General features: G+C 38.9%; 1 protein-coding gene across 5 annotated transcripts in view; it reads left to right on the forward strand.

Annotated features, from left to right (window-relative positions):
- Nucleotides 1-21,070, forward strand: part of LOC113092614 (deleted in malignant brain tumors 1 protein-like) — a 37,719-nt gene that overhangs the window by 2,614 nt on the left and 14,035 nt on the right. For 2 of the 5 annotated variants that reach the window (XM_026258279.1, XM_026258280.1), the window contains exons 4-14: nt 8,642-8,947; nt 11,950-12,255; nt 13,119-13,151; nt 13,310-13,369; nt 15,252-15,284; nt 15,446-15,490; nt 15,618-15,923; nt 16,787-16,819; nt 16,978-17,037; nt 19,320-19,352; nt 19,511-19,570. In XM_026258279.1, the coding sequence (XP_026114064.1) occupies nt 8,642-8,947; nt 11,950-12,255; nt 13,119-13,151; nt 13,310-13,369; nt 15,252-15,284; nt 15,446-15,490; nt 15,618-15,923; nt 16,787-16,819; nt 16,978-17,037; nt 19,320-19,352; nt 19,511-19,570 (1,275 nt within the window). The remainder of the gene's footprint in view (nt 1-8,641; nt 8,948-11,949; nt 12,256-13,118; nt 13,152-13,309; nt 13,370-15,251; nt 15,285-15,445; nt 15,491-15,617; nt 15,924-16,786; nt 16,820-16,977; nt 17,038-19,319; nt 19,353-19,510; nt 19,571-21,070) is intronic. The other 3 variants (XM_026258282.1, XM_026258281.1, XM_026258283.1) reach the window with 3 other exon arrangements.

Below are 21,070 nucleotides of genomic sequence, written 5' to 3' on the forward strand. Positions count from 1 at the left end.
CACTGTGAAGCATGAAGCATATATTTTGTTCAGTTTCCACAAAGTCCATGAAATGATTGCTCCACAATCCATCATATAAATCCAAAGTGATCCACAGAAACTCAGAAAATGTTTGACTTGATGTTTTGGCCTTTTCTCAAGACAGCAGTAGTAAACGGGTCTGCAAGTAAGTTTGGCATGGGGCCTAAAATATTTTTGCCACTAGATGGCGGGCCAGAAAATAGTCAAAGGATAATTTCAGAAATTAATTGACGAAAAATGTTACTAGAATTACCTTTGCTCTGCCTTCGCTCCGCATCGAAAGTTTTTTCCCATGTGAAAAAGAAGTGCACTTAAGTATACTTCTATAAAGTGTACAGTACTTATTGTGGAAGTGATATACTGTAAAAGAACACACATAACACATTTTAAAGTTATATTAAATGCAATATGTTGAACTTTTGAGTGATTTTGTTTAAACAACTTAAGTGGGACTTTTTAGTACATCTTTATGTGTACAGTTATGTTCATAATTGCTTCTAGTGTCTTTAAAATATAGTTAAAGTGTACTACTAATGTACTGACAAGCCATTAATGTGTACTAAAATACACTTTAATGTCAGTTAACAATACACTAAAGTGTGAATTAAATGAAATGTTTTACCACATAAATGCATATTATTTGTACTTATTTTCAAATATATTACAGTTTAAAATTACATTCATTGCAATTAGTTGAACTTTTGGGTGATATTTTTGAACCACTTAAGTGTGACTTTAGTATATTTTAAATGTAATTTGTAATAAGGTAAATATGCACTTCTGAATAAGCAATTAAAGTATATTTTAGTTAAAAAACTAAAATATACTTCATTATCATATATCTGTGGTAATGAATTTGAAATTCAGTATAGTTAAATAAAATGATCATTCCATGTACAACAAATGAGACCTTATTGTAAAACATTACCAAAGTGGGTTACTTTTACCCCTGGTTTCACAGACAAGGCTTAAGAGCAGCCCCGGACTGAAATGTAATTCTGAGTTGTTTAAACTGATAGAAAATTTCACTGTCTGATCTTTAAAAATACCAGTGCCTTTGTTTTGTCTCAAGATGCAAGCCAGTAATGTTTTTTCTAAGGCATGTTAATGAAAATCACTTAAATGTCCTTACTGAACTATGACCCTGGCTTATTCTAAGCCCAGTCTGTAAAACCAGGCCATTAGTTTTCTAAGTATTATGTTTTAATTAATTTGTTATATATTTATTTTTAATGTAGAATATGTGTATGTTAAAATTACCATTCTGGCAGCGAGAACGATCCGTACCTAAATGAAGATGAATATTTTGGCATGTGATATGTTTATTTTAACAATTACATAAGAGTAAATGGAGAGTCAACTAGAGCCTCATTTGATTGGCTACAAGAAGAAGGTGGACTCGCCCTCTCCTTCACCCTTGCAAAACTCAGTCAGTGAGAGAATCATGCCAAAATTGTAAACACAGAGAAAATAAAGATGGATCTGTACATATCGGTTAACTTTTTGTCCTATGTGCACTTCATTTAGACATTTGCAACAGAACGTTTTTTTCACACACACAGACTGGTTCTATGCAGTTAATACATTTTGCTTTTTTTTTTACTGTTGTTTTCGCTTGCAAATCACTGTTCATGCTTGCACATCACTTTTCACAGGCTTGTAGTACTTTTGACCATATTTTAGCGAAAACAACGTGCCAAAAGTGTAAACACAGAAAATTGGAAGTCAGAAGAATGCATATCATATTTATTTTGCTTCAGCATGAAGCTGCAGTATCACAGTACTTGAATTACACTTATGAGTAACAATAAAATGCTGAATTTTTTTTTCTTACGCTTAAAACGCGATTTACACCTTCACAAAAGTTATCTTGCGCATGCAAATTTAATTTACGCTTACAGTTTTATGTACACTTCCACAACTCCTACCCTGCGTATGCAAATCTATTTGGCTTTAATATACCTTCATAGTAGTTCCCTTCCAAGGGAAATTTTAACTGAATCCTCTAGGGGTTGTTATGGGAAAAGCGTAATCATGACCCTTTTCTGAAGCATACATTGAAAAAACACCAACAACATGTTGGCTGGTGACTGCCCCTGACGTCACTATCGGTGCAACTATAGTATAAATAGGCACTGGGAGAACACGTCATTCTCTTGTTTGTCTTAGGAAGTCTTTGCTCTGATACCGGTTCACATGGCTCGCTAACTGTGGGTGTGTGTGTGTGTAGTAAAGAGCAAACGCAAGTTGGATGCACTCTGCTTCGCTCATTGTGATGCATTCGCGAGACTACTGAGGAGATGTACAGTATTTCACCAATTACCTGAGTTTGTAGACAACATTTGCATGAGTGCGTTCGCCTCTTACAGGAATGGCGATGCATTCGTGGCAGCAGTTTTGCTCGCACTTGATTTATTTGGTAATCTAGCGAGTGGGCAGAGGATGTTTAGCTCCCACGGGAGCTGAATACATGCTGCGCATTGCATCACGGCGAGAACATGGAAACAATTTGATGAGAAATTCCTATCAGTAATCTCATTTTGTTTGTGCTACACTCTGGCTTGAATATATATATATATATATATTAGGGGTGTAACGGTTCACAAAATTCACGGTTCGGTTCGATACGATTCACTGGTGTCACGGTTCGGTTTGGTACGTTTTAGATACAGCAAGAAGAAATAATTGGCAGATAAATTTCCTTGATTTTTAAAAAATGTTTTATTTATTAAAACTAACAAAGTATGTTTTTTGTTTTTTTTTGTTTTTTTACATTGAACAACGATGGAGCTATTCTTTACACATTTTCTATGGTGTTTTCTTAGCAGCATACTGTATAAAACAAAAAAAGCTCTTTATAAAAAAAAAATGAAAATGTTATATTGTTGTAGTTATGAACAAATACAAAGATGTAACTTTTTATATGGAACTCTATAACTCTTTATATTGAGTGTGTTTTTACTCAATTGGTTCTCTATAGGGCTTATGTTTTTTGGAACAAAGCAGGAATTACGGTCTGGCTGAAATGGGCTCGTGAAGGAATATTGTAACGGGGCTCAATTACATTAAGCATGTTCTTAAAACCTGCGTTTTTTACACTACAGAGTGCGCTCGCTCACTCAGTACGTGCTGAAGGCTCGTTGCAAAATGGCTAAAGGGTCTTTCACACAGGACGCGGTATGCGCGGCACGGGACCCTGGGCTAAGCATTGCCCTTCAGATACAACGCGATTTGCGCTGCACTATGCCAAGAGCAAAGTAGGTGGAGTTTTCAAAACTGCCCGTGCATACGTTCTATTTATAACAGTTCTTCTATCGAATAACGTGCAGGCCTGTTAATTGTATCGTACTGCTCAGGAAATTCCGACACAGTACAGTACTAGTCCATTTTGATTTCCGTGCTTGTTTGGATGCCCCGATCGATTGGTAAAGTGCACCCAAACACCAGACCTGTTGGTTACTGGAGGATCTTCTATTTCTGGTCTGTTAAACGCATTGGCCACCGCGTACCGTGCATGAACTGCTCGCTCACTCAGCGTGTCCTGATTGAATGAGCGCCTGACTGAGTAGCCTAACATAAACATATAAGTTGGTGTTTTTTTTCTTCTTCGGGGGTGTCAGGGGCATTGCCTGTTACGTCGTTTGGGTTATTGGACTCCCTTGTTGAACGCATCTCATTATATTTCACAATTTTTTATTTATTTTCCAAATATAATTAATTAGTCCAACGAACCGTTCGGTACATAATGCGTACCGCGTACCGAACCGAAAGCCTCGTACCGAACAGTTCAATACGAATACGCGTATCGTTACACCCCTAATATATATATATATATATATATATATATATATATATATATATATATACATTTATTTTTTATTTATTTATTTTTTACTTTTTTTTGGGACTTTCTTTGAGTTGGTTAGACCTTGGTTCCTTGGGCACTTTGGTAGAGGGAAGCACTGCTAAACTACTATGAGAACCGCCCAAATAGCCTTTCATGTTGAGGGAAGCGAAGCTTGAAGTGTATTAATAAAGACAATAAAGGTCTAACCAACTCAAAGAAAGTGACCCTTACTGCACAGGATTTCAGAAAGTGCCGAGAGTCTTGCGTGCGTCCACAGCTGTAAATCCCGGTTTAGTTAGGAAGGTAAGAATCCACTGAACAACATCTCATGAAGCACATTTAGTCTAACGAAGCAATAACGTTGTAATATGGATCATAATTCCTTTGTTTACATTTCATTTCTTCAGCGACAGAATTGTTTTGCGTCCGTTATGGAATAACTCACGGTCAGAAACTGCATCTTGGTAGTAAAAACACGGCATGGTTTTGCAGCGTACAGTGTCACAAACAGAATGAGGCGATCCACCGGAAAAAAGAATGAATGAAAAATAGGCAGAAGATAGTTGATTTGAATTTGGCGCTTTCTCCTGTGGGCTCGTGACGCGCTCTGACGCACCTGTCAGCTGATGGAGGCGGAACTTACAGCGATCGTCTTTTTCTTTGTTTTTGTTTTTTTTGTTTTTTAATTTTCGACAGTTTTTACATATGTGAGAGTGTGTTTTATGTTGAATGTGAATGTATCTGCATGATTACCATCTGTTTGAGTGCAAATCAGCCCAAATCAGCTCGCTATTACTGAATGATCACGGCTATCAAAGTGAACGCGTCTATATGAATAGAGAGAGTGGACTATTTACTTTGGCACATTTGTGTTATTTTGCATCGTAATTAAGGGAAATCGTGGCCTAATGGTTAGAGGGTTGGACTCCCAAACGAAGGGTTGTGGGTTTTAGTCTCGGGCCGGACGGAATTGTGGGTGGGGGGAATGCATGTACAGTTCTCTCTCCACCTTCAATACCATGACTTAGGTGCCCTTGAGCAAGGCATCGAACCCCCAACTGCTCCCCGGGCGCCGCAGCATAAATGGCTGCCCACTGCTCCGGGTGTGTGCTCACAGTGTGTGTGTGTGTGTGTGTGTGTGTGTGTGTTCACTGCTCTGTGTGTGTGCATTTCGGATGGGTTAAATGCAGAGCACAAATTCTGAGTATGGGTCACCATACTTGGCTGAATGTCACTTCACTTTTTTTTTTTTTTTAATTCATTGAAAAAGATGCATCGCATCTCTAGCAATCTCAGGATGTTCTATATTGGCAAACTTGCTAATTTGTCTGCATGCTGGAATGTGCCAAGAGTATCTTTTATCATCTCATAAGAAATCTGCAACCTGTCTTTTCTCCATCTACGTCCAGTGTTCCTACAGTCACAACATAGAGCATGAGTTTCCTCATTAAACCATGTCTGAGACTGAAGTTTAGACCTTTTAAGCCTAAGCGAAGCCACGTCATTAATATTGTCCAATCAATCAATCAATCACCTTTATTTATATAGTGCTTTAAACAAAATACATTGCGTCAAACCACTAAACAACATTCATTAGGAAAACAGTGTGTCAATAATGAAAAATGATAGTTACGGCAGTTCATCATTAAATAGTGTCTGTGCATTTATTTGCAATCAAGTCAATGATATCGCTGTAGATGAAGTGACCCCAACTAAGCAAGCCAGAGGCGACAGCGGCAAGGAACCGAAACTCCATCGGTGACAGAATGGAGAAAAAAACCTTGGGAGAAACCAGGCTCAGTTGGGGGGCCAGTTCTCCTCTGACCAGACGAAACCAGTAGTTCAATTCCAGGCTGCAGCAAAGTCAGATTGTGCAGAAGAATCATCTGTTTCCTGTGGTCTTGTCCTGGTGGTCGTCAGGGAGAAGGTTTTTACAGGGGATCTGTATCTGGGGCTCTAGTTGTCCTGGTCTCCGCTGTCTTTCAGGGATGTAGAGGTCCTTTCTAGGTGCTGATCCACCATCTGGTCTGGATACGTACTGGATCCGGGTGACTGCAGTGACCCTCTGATCTGGATACAGACTGGATCTGGTGGCCACGGTGACCTCGGAACAAGAGAGAAACAGACAAATATTAGCGTAGATGCCATTCTTCTAATGATGTAGAAAGTACATAGGGTGTTATGTGAAGTGTTTCCGGTTCCGGTTTACATAATTAATGCAGCCTGAAAATCATTTAACGGATTTGGATATTACAAGCATATTAATATGTTATGAGTAAGCCAGGTTAAAGAGATGGGTCTTTAATATAGATTTAAACTGCAAGAGTGTGTCTGCTACCCAAACAATGTTAGGTAGGTTATTCCAGAGTTTAGGTGCCAAACAGGAAAAGGATCTGCCGCCCACAGTTGATTTTGATATTCTAGGTAATATCAAATTGCCTGAGTTTTGAGAACGTAGCGGACGTAGAGGAGTATAATGTAAAAGGAGCTAATTCAAATACTGTGTTGCTAAACCATTCAGGGCTTTATAAGTAATAAGCAATATTTTAAACATTTATACGTAACACATATTTTAAAGTCCACACATACAGAATTAAAAACAGCAGTCAGTTCTTCTATATCTAGAGAGGATCCAGAAGCCCCAATGAAAGCAGGCCTAAAATACTTTGCTGTGAGCTCATTTACATGATGGAAATAACAGTCAGCAGATCTATTATTCAAGATAACAGCTGGCAGATCAATATTAAACATAAGAGATCTATGGACACGCCAACCATGTGCCTGAATACATATCTTGTTAGACCAGCACAAAAGCATTTGCTATTTAAACAATGCAGCGCAGGACAGGAAAATTAGAACTGTGTCAGACTAAAAACTAACGATAGGTCCCAAGGAAGTTCAATATCTCAAAACCAATCATATTGCAGATAGAACCTTATAATTCCAAGGTGGCGATATGTATTTTCATATCCAAATGAGATTCGCATTAAAGTAGTTGTGTATCAATTCAGAGTCTTGCCATCTGGATTGGAGTTAACCTCTTACATGTTCTCAAAGTACATGAATGCAGCACTTGCCCCCCTGAGACTCAACAGGATGTGAATTATGAATTACCTAGATGATGCTGGACATGCACTCTATGGTGAGATCTATGAGACTCTAGAATTGATGACAGCCGCAACCTCTGTATGCCCGTGTTACGTTCAGAATGTAGAAAGATGGCAGGTTGCACATTGTGGTGATGAGTGAGTTTCACAACATTCTTCTCCCTTGGAGAGACAGGATAAAGTATGATCAAGGAATCAATATTGGCCGAGTGATCAGAAAGAAGACGGTCCCGATGCATTTCTGCATGACTGGGGAACCCTATTCTACAGCAGACCAGTTTTCAGGGATTGGTTCACATCTAAGAAACAGTGGCACATAAACAACTTGGAAATAAAGGCTGTCCACTTGGTTCTGCAACACTTCTGCAGCTTGTTAGAGACCATATTCTCATTTGAATGGACAACACTGTGGTGATGGAAGCGGACATGCTGTCTAGAGATGCTCTAGTTCATGGGGAGTGGATGATTCAGCAATTATCACTGCCCTCTGTTCTTATCTCTCTCATGCTTTCTCCTTGAGGGAGACTGTACTGTAAAGCAGCAGAGATGAAAAATATTTTTTTTCCTCCAGTCAAGATTCTGCTGCTTTTACTATAGAAAATCAGTGAAGAGTGAGCAACTTTGTATGGTCTCGGCTGGAGGACTCACATCCGTGAGGATGGTCTCTTCTGAGGATCCACCTTCTGTGTACATAAGTTTATCATCCCTGAAGATGGTCATGGGGAACTTGTACCAAGCACCAAATAAGTCATGTGTTTGCTGTAGCTAACAACAATGTAAGGCCACTCAACATCAATAATGGAGCTTGACTACAATGGGACAATGGTGAAGTAGTTGTCTGCATAGAACTTGTAGTTTTGACACTCTGGAAGTGTGGAGTCGAGCTTCATCACCTCATCATCGCAACATCAACTGACAGTCCAAATTCAAATTTGGCTTGTCGTATTCCATCTACACACCCCTGGTACACATCAAAGTCACACAACATGTCAGAGATTCCAGTTTTCACCCATAGTTTGAACCCCCATGGGTGACCTATAAACTGCTACTTGGGTAAAACTCATATAAAATCTCAGGATCATTTAGAAGTTTAAAAATAAATAATTTTTTGTCATGCAAAAAAAAGGGAGATGAGCTCAACGCAAAGTTTGCTGATAGAGTGAGTTCATAGCCAGATGACCGGACCCTTATAAACACTTAATCTATCCAATAGCATTGTGAGGACAAACAATAGAACCCATTAACTATGTAAATATGGTCTTAAAAAAACATTTGCAAACAATATTTCATTCCCTCCTCTCAGTGAACCATGGTTATGTGAGTAACCTGCGAGGTAACCTCTTCAAAAATACAAACAAATAAAATGCAAGCTCTCCAATGGCATACATGCAGTACTGTTGAGTAGGCCTGTGTGGTCATAGCATCCCCAGTGATAATCTGAGAAAAAGTAAATTAAAGGCTATGACTGCGTTTAACTTTACTTGTAACTTTTGCCCAGTTGGTGGCGTTTGCTAAATTAATTTGCCTGATATCAATGAAAGACACTGAATTTTCTTCCAATTTGCAAAGGTACTTCCTCACTTTTTCCCCACAAATTTACAAAAAAAAAGTAAAAAAATCTAATGACCCGTTCTTCTATATTCTTTATATTGTTTGTGATTAATAGCTGTCAGGTTGGTGAATGGATCCAACATCTGTTCCGGAAGAGTGGAGGTTCTTCACAATGGAGTCTGGGGAACAGTGTGTGATGATCTGTGGGATTCAACAGACGCGGCAGTGGTGTGTAGAGAACTGGGCTGTGGGAATGTCACAGAGGCAAAGAGCTCTGCTTATTTTGGACAAGGTTCTGGACAAATATGGTTGGATGATTTTCATTGCCGTGGACATGAATCTACACTGAGAAACTGTCCATCAAATGGATGGGGAAACCATAACTGTGGGCACCATGAAGATGCTGGAGTCATCTGCCAAGGTGAGTCACAGGACATTTTCCCAATAGCAATACAATAGCATTTCATGATCCAAATAACATGATCTCCTTTAAAGAATAAAAATATAATTAAAACATTTCATTCCTTTTTTTTTATGTTTCAAACGGCACAATGTCGTTTTTTTAATGTACCAATTCCTCAACTACAGGGTCAAAACTCACCAACAACCAGTTTTCATTGTTTTGCAGAATTGTTTTGCGTCCGTTATGGAATAACTCACGGTCAGAAACTGCATCTTGGTAGTAAAAACACGGCATGGTTTTGCAGCGTACAGTGTCACAAACAGAATGAGGCGATCCACCGGAAAAAAGAATGAATGAAAAATAGGCAGAAGATAGTTGATTTGAATTTGGCGCTTTCTCCTGTGGGCTCGTGACGCGCTCTGACGCACCTGTCAGCTGATGGAGGCGGAACTTACAGCGATCGTCTTTTTCTTTGTTTTTGTTTTTTTTGTTTTTTAATTTTCGACAGTTTTTACATATGTGAGAGTGTGTTTTATGTTGAATGTGAATGTATCTGCATGATTACCATCTGTTTGAGTGCAAATCAGCCCAAATCAGCTCGCTATTACTGAATGATCACGGCTATCAAAGTGAACGCGTCTATATGAATAGAGAGAGTGGATTATTTACTTTGGCACATTTGTGTTATTTTGCATCGTAATTAAGGGAAATCGTGGCCTAATGGTTAGAGGGTTGGACTCCCAATCGAAGGGTTGTGGGTTTTAGTCTCGGGCCGGACGGAATTGTGGGTGGGGGGAATGCATGTACAGTTCTCTCTCCACCTTCAATACCATGACTTAGGTGCCCTTGAGCAAGGCATCGAACCCCCAACTGCTCCAACTGCAAATGGAGAGTGTTCTCAGCTTGGTGTACAGCCAACATCCTGTCATTTTTGCAAGACTGACTTGACACAGGCAGCTTGACAAAGGGGCTTTTGGTTGGAAGGCATGTGTTGATAACCAGCTTTGTGTAAGGTGCAAGATGGCTGAATCCCCCGTCCTCGCTTGATGACAGTTTGGGACCTATGCTTAGTGCTCAAAGTGTTGTCGAGCCCACACCTTACAAGCAAGTTAAGGATTCTCTAATTTAAAACAACACTACCAATCACTTTGATATATGGTAAGCATGTTGGTGATATGCAGGCATTATTTGTTAATGCTGCCTGTATGGAGTTCAGGGCAAACAATTATATAGAGTCAAGAGACAGACACCAAAAGAGAATGACTCAAATGACCATGATTCCCTGAGAGGAGTGAACAAGACATTGTGAAAGCAGCCATGTAAAAACTTTCTGGCTAATCCTGTTGATATAGATCAGTAGAAAGATCCAAAAGGAAACAGTGCTAAGTGCTGGCCATAGATTGGAGCTGGCATTTTGCATTTTTTACATTTTAGAACGTTTTTAGGGAAATAATATTGCAATGTTGGCCCTAGTTAGGAGCAGAATTTCTGTATTTGTATTAAATTTGTCTGAACAGATATACAGAGCATTTCAGCATGCATTTGCAGAGTTGATTGCTTACTTAGCCCCATAACAGTATATATCATGACTAACAATCACACAACAATCATATTTTATTATGAATAAGCATTTATTAATAAAAATATTTAAACAAATTGTATTTATAACTTCCATCACTTTCAATGTGGTTTGAATGAAGTCTGTGTTTACTTGCAGTGATAGTGATTAAGACAGTTCTTTTCATCTGAGAAGCACAGGTGAACATTGCACTTGCTACACAGTGTTGTTTGTGTATCCATTATTGCAGTGTCTTCAGCGTCCTCTCTTCATCTTTACTGGGAAATGTGCAGTCATGTATTTGCATTAATCCAGTGGGGGTGGTCAGATGACCTCTTGGCTGGAGGACTCACATCCGTGAGGATGGTCTCTTCTGAGGATCCACCTTCTGTGTACATAAGTTTATCATCCCTGAAGATGGTCATGGGGAACTTGTACCAAGCACCAAATAAGTCATGTGTTTGCTGTAGCTAACAACAATGTAAGGCCACTCAACATCAATAATGGAGCTTGACTACAATGGGACAATGGTGAAGTAGTTGTCTGCATAGAACTTGTAGTTTTGACACTCTGGAAGTGTGGAGTCGAGCTTCATCACCTCATCATCACAACATCAACTGACAGTCCAAATTCAAATTTGGCTTGTCGTATTCCATCTACACACCCCTGGTACACATCAAAGTCACACAACATGTCAGAGATTCCAGATTCCAGGGTCACTACAGTTTGAACCCCCATGGGTATGGGTGAACCCCCCACCCCCCCCCACCCATTCAGAGCCTGATTTTCTATCTCTTAAAGCTATAAACTGCTACTTGGTTAAAACTCATATAACATCTCAGGATCATTTAGAAGTTTCAAAATAAATAATTATTTGTCATGCAAAAAAAAGGGAGATGAGCTCAACGCAAAGTTTGCTGATAGAGTGAGTTCATAGCCAGATGACCGGACCCTTATAAACACTTAATCTATCCAATAGCATTGTGAGGACAAACAATAGAACCCATTAACTATGTAAATATGGTCTTAAAAAAACATTTGCAAACAATATTTCATTCCCTCCTCTCAGTGAACCATGGTTATGTGAGTAACCTGCGAGGTAACCTCTTCAAAAATACAAACAAACAAAATGCAAGCTCTCCAATGGCATACATGCAGTACTGTTGAGTAGGCCTGTGTGGTCATAGCATCCCCAGTGATAATCTGAGAAAAAGTAAATTAAAGGCAATGACTGCGTTTAACTTTACTTGTAACTTTTGCCCAGTTGGTGGCGTTTGCTAAATTAATTTGCCTGATATCAATGAAAGACACTGAATTTTCTTCCAATTTGCAAAGGTACTTCCTCACTTCTCACATCTCATTGTTTTGGCTGGCTTTGTTATCTCATCAAATTTACAAAAAAAAAGTAAAAAAATCTAATGACCCGTTCTTCTATATTCTTTATATTGTTTGTGATTAATAGCTGTCAGGTTGGTGAATGGATCCAACATCTGTTCCGGAAGAGTGGAGGTTCTTCACAATGGAGTCTGGGGAACAGTGTGTGATGATCTGTGGGATTCAACAGACGCGGCAGTGGTGTGTAGAGAACTGGGCTGTGGGAATGTCACAGAGGCAAAGAGCTCTGCTTATTTTGGACAAGGTTCTGGACAAATATGGTTGGATGATTTTCATTGCCGTGGACATGAATCTACACTGACAAACTGTCCATCAAATGGATGGGGAAACCATAACTGTGGACACAATGAAGATGCTGGAGTCATCTGCCAAGGTGAGTCAAACACATTTATACTACGTTTGTATACAGCAGCTATGATGTTGTCTAGGACATTTTCTCATTAGCAATAAAACAGCCTTTCATGATCCAAATAACATGATCTATTTTAAAGAACCAAAATACAATTTAAATATTTCATTCTTTTTGTGTGTTTTTTACGTTTCCAACAGCACAATCAAGTTTTCCAATTATGTACTGTTTATTCCTCAATTACGTGGTCAAGCTCACCAACAGCCAGGGTTGCCAAGTTGTCACAACAAAACCCACCAAACGCAACTCAAAAATAGCCCAAATCTCGCCCTGTCCATTCTGGGGGTAAAAATATAATTTTTTTGGTGGCCTTCCTGGTAAATCTGCATTCCAGGGGCTAAGTATCATGTTATTGGAATCGCTTCAACCGTGGCAACAATGTTAAAGTAGCCAAATTCCTAGGGAAAACCACAGACCCCCCCCCAACACTGCCAACAGCATTCACACAATACTGTCGAGTAAATTTGTTTGGTCATAGCATCCCAAGTGGTGACTTTAGAAAATGACGATCAAAGGCTATGAGTACATTAAGCTTCATTTGTAACTTTGTAACTTTTACTCAGTTGGTAACTTTAGCTAAAGGAGTTTCATGTTCTCAATATAAGACAGTGAATTTTGTTCCAATTTGAAAAGGTGCCGCCTCATTTCTGGCGTGGCATCGTTATGGTTGAATTTATTACCATGTAAAAGGCAAATGATATAGAGAATCATAATTTCTTGTTAAGCGTCTGTGAATATAATTTTCACTGTGGGAATGATCACGCAAAAAAAAGAAATCCATCCTCGAACAGTAATAAACTTCAATTATCTCTCTTTTTCTGTGATAGGCCAGGCACAAACTAGTGCAGCACCACCAACAGGTAATTATAAACCTTTGAATTAAAACCAGATCAGATTTTCTCATAACCTGTAAAACTGTCTAAACCATTAAATTGAGCCAAACAAACTTGAGGCACAGCAATCAATCGGACATGCCAACATCATCAACAAAACATAATGTTGTGTATTTTTGTGTTAGTTTTTGTTTCTGCAGCAACAGTGAAATTGAACACGACTGCCCCACAGCAAGGAGTTGGAGGTAAAGATGATCGGAAGGATGAAACTCCACTATGTTACCACTTAGCTATCTCATAAAAAATATAAAAGTCACAGGACATTATCTTGATGGCAATACAACAGCATTTCATAATCCAAATAACATCATCTACTTTAAAGGACCGATATATAATTAAAATATTTCATTCTTTGTTTTTTTCCATTTACAAAGTTTTTTATTATGTCAAGTCAAGTCACCTTTGTTTATATAGCACTTTTAACAAGATACATTGTGTCAAAGCAACTGAACAACATTCATTAGGAAAACAGTGTGTCAATAATGCAGAATGACAGTTAAAGGCAGTTCATCATTGAATTCAGTGATACCATCTCTGTTCAGTTTAAATAGTGTCTGTGCATTCATTTGCAATCAAGTCAACGATATCGCTGTAGATGAAGTGACCCCAACTAAGCAAGCCAGAGGCGAAAGCAGCAAGGAACCGAAACTCCATCGGTGACAGAATGGAGAAAAAAACCTTGGGAGAAACCAAGCTCAGTTGGGGGGCCATCTCTCCTGTACATATGAAACCAGTAGTTCAATTCCAGGCTGCAGCAAAGTCAGATTGTGCAGAAGAATCATCTGTTTCCTGTGGTCTTGTCCTGGTGGTCATCTGAGACAAGGTTTTTACAGGGGATCTGTATTTTGGGCTCTAGTTGTCCTGGTCTCTGCTGTCTTTCAGGGCTGTAGAGGTCCTTTCAAGGTGCCGATCCACCATCTGGTCTGGATACGTACTGGATTCGGGTGACTTCTGTGACCCTGATCTGGATACAGACTGGATCTGGTGGCTACGGTGACCTCGGAATAAGAGAGAAACAGACTAATGTTAGCATAGATGCCATTCTTCTAATGATATAGCAAGTACATCGGGTGATATGGGAAGTGATCCCGGTTCCAGTTTACCTGATTAGTGCAGTCTAAAAATCCTTTAATGGATTTGGATATTAAAATCATATTAGTATGTTATGTGTAAGCCAGGTTAAAAAGATGGGTCTTTAATCTACATTTAAACTGCAAGAGTGTGTCTGCCTCCCAATCAATGTGAGGTAGGTTATTCTAGAGTTTAGGCGCCAAATAGGAAAAGGATTCTGCCGCCTGCAGTTGATTTTGCTATTCTAGGTATTATCATTTGCCTGAGTTTTGAGAACACAGCGGATGTAAAGGATTATAAAGTAAAAGGAGCTCACTCAAATACTGAGGTGCTAAACTATTAAGGGCTTTGTAAGTAATAAGCAATATTTTAAAGTTTATTCAATGTTTGATAGGGAGCCAGTGCAGTGTTGAGAGGACTGGGCTAATATGGTCACGTTGTGGAAATTCTAATTCAATTACAATTTGTAGAGACTGAGAATGAAAAACCAAACAGAGTTTTGTCTTTGTATTGGTTTAATTCTCTGCAGAGAATGATCTGGTTTACACACAGCTTCTGAGTCTGTGTGCAAAGAGATAACACACAGACTCAGTCCACTTTTTATAGCATTCACACAATACTGTCGAGTAAATTTGTTTGGTCATAGCATCCCGAGTGGTGACTTGAGAAAATGTCAACCAAAGGCTATGAGTGCATTAAGCTTCATTTGTAACTTTGGAACTTTTACTCAGTTGGTAAATTTAGTTAAGGGAATTACCTGTTCTCAACATAAGACAGTGAACTTTGTTCCAATTTGAAAAGGTGCCGCCTCATTTCTGGCGTGGCATCATTGTGGCTGAATTTATTAGCATGTAAAAGGCAAATGGTAAAGAGAATAACAATTTCTTGTTTAGCGTCTGTTTGAATATCATTTTCACTGTGGGAATTATCACGCAAAGAAAGAAATCCAGCCTCGAACAGTAATAAACTTCAAATATCTCTCTTCTTCTGTGATAGGCCTGGCACAAACTAGCGCAGCAGCACCGACAGGTAATTATACACCTTTGAATTAGAACCAGATCAGATTTTCTCATAACCTGTAAAACTGCCGTAAACATTTGATTGAACTGAACAAACTTGAAGCACTGCAATCAATCTGACATGCCAACATCATCATCAAAATTTTATGTTGTGTATTTTTTTTTCTCCAGTTGCAGTGACATTGAACACGAATGCTCCACAGCCAGGAGTCAGAAGTATAGACTTTGGGGAGGATGAAACTTCATTATTATTACCACTTTCCCTCGTCAAAATTACAAAAAAAAACAAGTTAACAAATCCAATGACCCGTTCTTCTATCTTTTTATTCTTGATGATTATTAGCTGTCAGGTTGGTGAATGGATACAACCTCTGTTCCGGAAGAGTGGAGGTTCTTCACAATGGAGTCTGGGGAACAGTGTGTGATGATCTGTGGGATTCAACAAGAGCGGCAGTGGTGTGTAGAGAACTGGGCTGCGGGAATGTCACAGAGGCAAAGAGCTCTGCTTATTTTGGACAAGGTTCTGGACAAATATGGTTGGATGATTTTCATTGCCGTGGAAATGAATCTACACTGACAAACTGTCCATCAAATGGATGGGGAACCCATAACTGTGGGCACAATGAAGATGCTGGAGTCATCTGCCAAGGTGAGTCAAACACATTTATACTACGTTTGTATACAGCAGCTATGATGTTGTCTAGGACATTTTCTCATTAGCAATAAAACAGCCTTTCATGATCCAAATAACATGATCTATTTTAAAGAACCAAAATACAATTTAAATATTTCATTCTTTTTGTGTGTTTTTTACGTTTCCAACAGCACAATCAAGTTTTCCAATTATGTACTGTTTATTCCTCAATTACGTGGTCAAGCTCACCAACAGCCAGGGTTGCCAAGTTGTCACAACAAAACCCACCAAACGCAACTCAAAAATAGCCCAAATCTCGCCCTGTCCATTCTGGGGGTAAAAATATAATTTTTTTGGTGGCCTTCCTGGTAAATCTGCATTCCAGGGGCTAAGTATCATGTTATTGGAATCGCTTCAACCGTGGCAACAATGTTAAAGTAGCCAAATTCCTAGGGAAAACCACAGACCCCCCCCCAACACTGCCAACAGCATTCACACAATACTGTCGAGTAAATTTGTTTGGTCATAGCATCCCAAGTGGTGACTTTAGAAAATGACGATCAAAGGCTATGAGTACATTAAGCTTCATTTGTAACTTTGTAACTTTTACTCAGTTGGTAACTTTAGCTAAAGGAGTTTCATGTTCTCAATATAAGACAGTGAACTTTGTTCCAATTTGAAAAGGTGCCGCCTCATTTCTGGCGTGGCATCGTTATGGTTGAATTTATTACCATGTAAAAGGCAAATGATATAGAGAATCATAATTTCTTGTTAAGCGTCTGTGAATATAATTTTCACTGTGGGAATGATCACGCAAAAAAAAGAAATCCATCCTCGAACAGTAATAAACTTCAATTATCTCTCTTTTTCTGTGATAGGCCAGGCACAAACTAGTGCAGCACCACCAACAGGTAATTATAAACCTTTGAATTAAAACCAGATCAGATTTTCTCATAACCTGTAAAACTGTCTAAACCATTAAATTGAGCCAAACAAACTTGAGGCACAGCAATCAATCGGACATGCCAACATCATCAACAAAACATAATGTTGTGTATTTTTGTGTTAGTTTTTGTTTCTGCAGCAACAGTGAAATTGAACACGACTGCCCCACAGCAAGGAGTTGGAGGTAAAGATGATCGGAAGGATGAAACTCCACTATGTTACCACTTAGCTATCTCATAAAAAATATAAAAGTCACAGGACATTATCTTGATGGCAATACAACAGCATTTCATAATCCAAATAACATCATCTACTTTAAAGGACCGATATATAATTAAAATATTTCATTCTTTGTTTTTTTCCATTTACAAAGTTTTTTATTATGTCAAGTCAAGTCACCTTTGTTTATATAGCACTTTTAACAAGATACATTGTGTCAAAGCAACTGAACAACATTCATTAGGAAAACAGTGTGTCAATAATGCAGAATGACAGTTAAAGGCAGTTCATCATTGAATTCAGTGATACCATCTCTGTTCAGTTTAAATAGTGTCTGTGCATTCATTTGCAATCAAGTCAACGATATCGCTGTAGATGAAGTGACCCCAACTAAGCAAGCCAGAGGCGAAAGCAGCAAGGAACCGAAACTCCATCGGTGACAGAATGGAAAAAAAAACCTTAAGAGAAACCAAGCTCAGTTGGGGGGCCATCTCTCCTGTACATATGAAACCAGTAGTTCAATTCCAGGCTGCAGCAAAGTCAGATTGTGCAGAAGAATCATCTGTTTCCTGTGGTCTTGTCCTGGTGGTCATCTGAGACAAGGTTTTTACAGGGGATCTGTATTTTGGGCTCTAGTTGTCCTGTGGTCTCTGCTGTCTTTCAGGGCTGTAGAGGTCCTTTCAAGGTGCCGATCCACCATCTGGTCTGGATACGTACTGGATTCGGGTGACTTCTGTGACCCTGATCTGACTGATACAGACTGGATCTGGTGGCTACGGTGACCTCGGAATAAGAGAGAAACAGACTAATGTTAGCATAGATGCCATTCTTCTAATGATATAGCAAGTACATCGGGTGATATGGGAAGTGATCCCGGTTCCAGTTTACCTGATTAGTGCAGTCTAAAAATCCTTTAATGGATTTGGATATTAAAATCATATTAGTATGTTATGTGTAAGCCCGGTTAAAAAGATGGGTCTTTAATCTACATTTAAACTGCAAGAGTGTGTCTGCCTCCCAATCAATGTGAGGTAGGTTATTCTAGAGTTTAGGCGCCAAATAGGAAAAGGATTCAGCCGCCTGCAGTTGATTTTGCTATTCTAGGTATTATCATTTGCCTGAGTTTTGAGAACACAGCGGATGTAAAGGATTATAAAGTAAAAGGAGCTCACTCAAATACTGAGGTGCTAAACTATTAAGGGCTTTGTAAGTAATAAGCAATATTTTAAAGTTTATTCAGTGTTTGATAGGGAGCCAGTGCAGTGTTGAGAGGACTGGGCTAATATGGTCACGTTGTGGAAATTCTAATTCAATTACAATTTGTAGAGACTGAGAATGAAAAACCAAACAGAGTTTTGTCTTTGAATTGCTTTAATTCTCTGCAGAGAATGATCTGGTTTACACACAGCTTCTGAGTCTGTGTGCAAAGAGATAACACACAGACTCAGTCCACTTTTTATAGAATGTAAAAGATACATTGAAGCAGAGACTAGGACCTTTGAGCCAATCATGTTGCTCAGTGCACATCACCCCATAACACATGTACATCTCATGCACCTCTCCCTGGTACGGACTGTCTCAAAACTAATTGTTCCTGGTACATGGTTCCTCTTTATAAGTTGTTTTCAGCCTAAAAGTTTTCATAACAAAACCCACCAAATCGCTTCTCAAAAATATCCCAAATCTCGCCCTGTCCATTCTTGGGGTAAAAATATAATTTTTTTGGTGGCCTTCCTGGTAAATCTGCATTCCAGGGGCTAAGTATCATGTTATTGGAATCGCTTCAACCCGTGGCAACAATGTTAAAGTAGCCAAATTCCTAGGGAAAACCACAGACCCCCCCCAACACTGCCAACAGCATTCACACAATACTGTCGAGTAAATTTGTTTGGTCATAGCATCCCAAGTGGTGACTTTAGAAAATGACGATCAAAGGCTATGAGTACATTAAGCTTCATTTGTAACTTTGTAACTTTTACTCAGTTGGTAACTTTAGCTAAAGGAGTTTCATGTTCTCAATATAAGACAGTGAACTTTGTTCCAATTTGAAAAGGTGCCGCCTCATTTCTGGCGTGGCATCGTTATGGTTGAATTTATTACCATGTAAAAGGCAAATGATATAGAGAATCATAATTTCTTGTTAAGCGTCTGTGAATATAATTTTCACTGTGGGAATGATCACGCAAAAAAAAGAAATCCATCCTCGAACAGTAATAAACTTCAATTATCTCTCTTTTTCTGTGATAGGCCAGGCACAAACTAGTGCAGCACCACCAACAGGTAATTATAAACCTTTGAATTAAAACCAGATCAGATTTTCTCATAACCTGTAAAACTGTCTAAACCATTAAATTGAGCCAAACAAACTTGAGGCACTGCAATCAATCGGACATGCCAACATCATCAACAAAACATAATGTTGTGTATTTTTGTGTTAGTTTTTGTTTCTGCAGCAACAGTGAAATTGAACACGACTGCCCCACAGCAAGGAGTTGGAGGTAAAGATGATCGGAAGGATGAAACTCCACTATATTACCACTTAGCTATCTCATAAAAAATATAAAAGTCACAGGACATTATCTTGATGGCAATACAACAGCATTTCATAATCCAAATAACATCATCTACTTTAAAGGACCGATATATAATTAAAATATTTCATTCTTTGTTTTTTTCCATTTACAAAGTTTTTTATTATGTCAAGTCAAGTCACCTTTGTTTATATAGCACTTTTAACAAGATACATTGTGTCAAAGCACTGAACAACATTCATTAGGAAATCAGTGTGTCAATAATGCAGAATGACAGTTAAAGGCAGTTCATCATTGAATTCAGTGATACCATCTCTGTTCAGTTTAAATAGTGTCTGTGCATTCATTTGCAATCAAGTCAACGATATCGCTGTAGATGAAGTGACCCCAACTAAGCAAGCCAGAGGCGAAAGCAGCAAGGAACCGAAACTCCATCGGTGACAGAATGGAAAAAAAAACCTTAAGAGAAACCAAGCTCAGTTGGGGGGCCATCTCTCCTGTACATATGAAACCAGTAGTTCAATTCCAGGCTGCAGCAAAGTCAGATTGTGCAGAAGAATCATCTGTTTCCTGTGGTCTTGTCCTGGTGGTCATCTGAGACAAGGTTTTTACAGGGGATCTGTATTTTGGGCTCTAGTTGTCCTGTGGTCTCTGCTGTCTTTCAGGGCTGTAGAGGTCCTTTCAAGGTGCCGATCCACCATCTGGTCTGGATACGTACTGGATTCGGGTGACTTCTGTGACCCTGATCTGACTGATACAGACTGGATCTGGTGGCTACGGTGACCTCGGAATAAGAGAGAAACAGACTAATGTTAGCATAGATGCCATTCTTCTAATGATATAGCAAGTACATCGGGTGATATGGGAAGTGATCCCGGTTCCAGTTTACCTGATTAGTGCAGTCTAAAAATCCTTTAATGGATTTGGATATTAAAATCATATTAGTATGTTATGTGTAAGCCCGGTTAAAAAGATGGGTCTTTAATCTACATTTAAACTGCAAGAGTGTGTCTGCCTCCCAATCAATGTGAGGTAGGTTATTCTAGAGTTTAGGCACCAAATAGGAAAAGGATTCTGCCGCCTGCAGTTGATTTTGCTATTCTAGGTATTATCATTTGCCTGAGTTTTGAGAACACAGCGGATGTAAAGGATTATAAAGTAAAAGGAGCTCACTCAAATACTGAGGTGCTAAACTATTAAGGGCTTTGTAAGTAATAAGCAATATTTTAAAGTTTATTCAATGTTTGATAGGGAGCCAGTGCAGTGTTGAGAGGACTGGGCTAATATGGTCACGTTGTGGAAATTCTAATTCAATTACAATTTGTAGAGACTGAGAATGAAAAACCAAACAGAGTTTTGTCTTTGAATTGCTTTAATTCTCTGCAGAGAATGATCTGGTTTACACACAGCTTCTGAGTCTGTGTGCAAAGAGATAACACACAGACTCAGTCCACTTTTTATAGAATG

This window comes from Carassius auratus, unplaced genomic scaffold, assembly GCF_003368295.1.
Source record: "Carassius auratus strain Wakin unplaced genomic scaffold, ASM336829v1 scaf_tig00214672, whole genome shotgun sequence".
Lineage (NCBI taxonomy): Eukaryota > Metazoa > Chordata > Actinopteri > Cypriniformes > Cyprinidae > Carassius > Carassius auratus.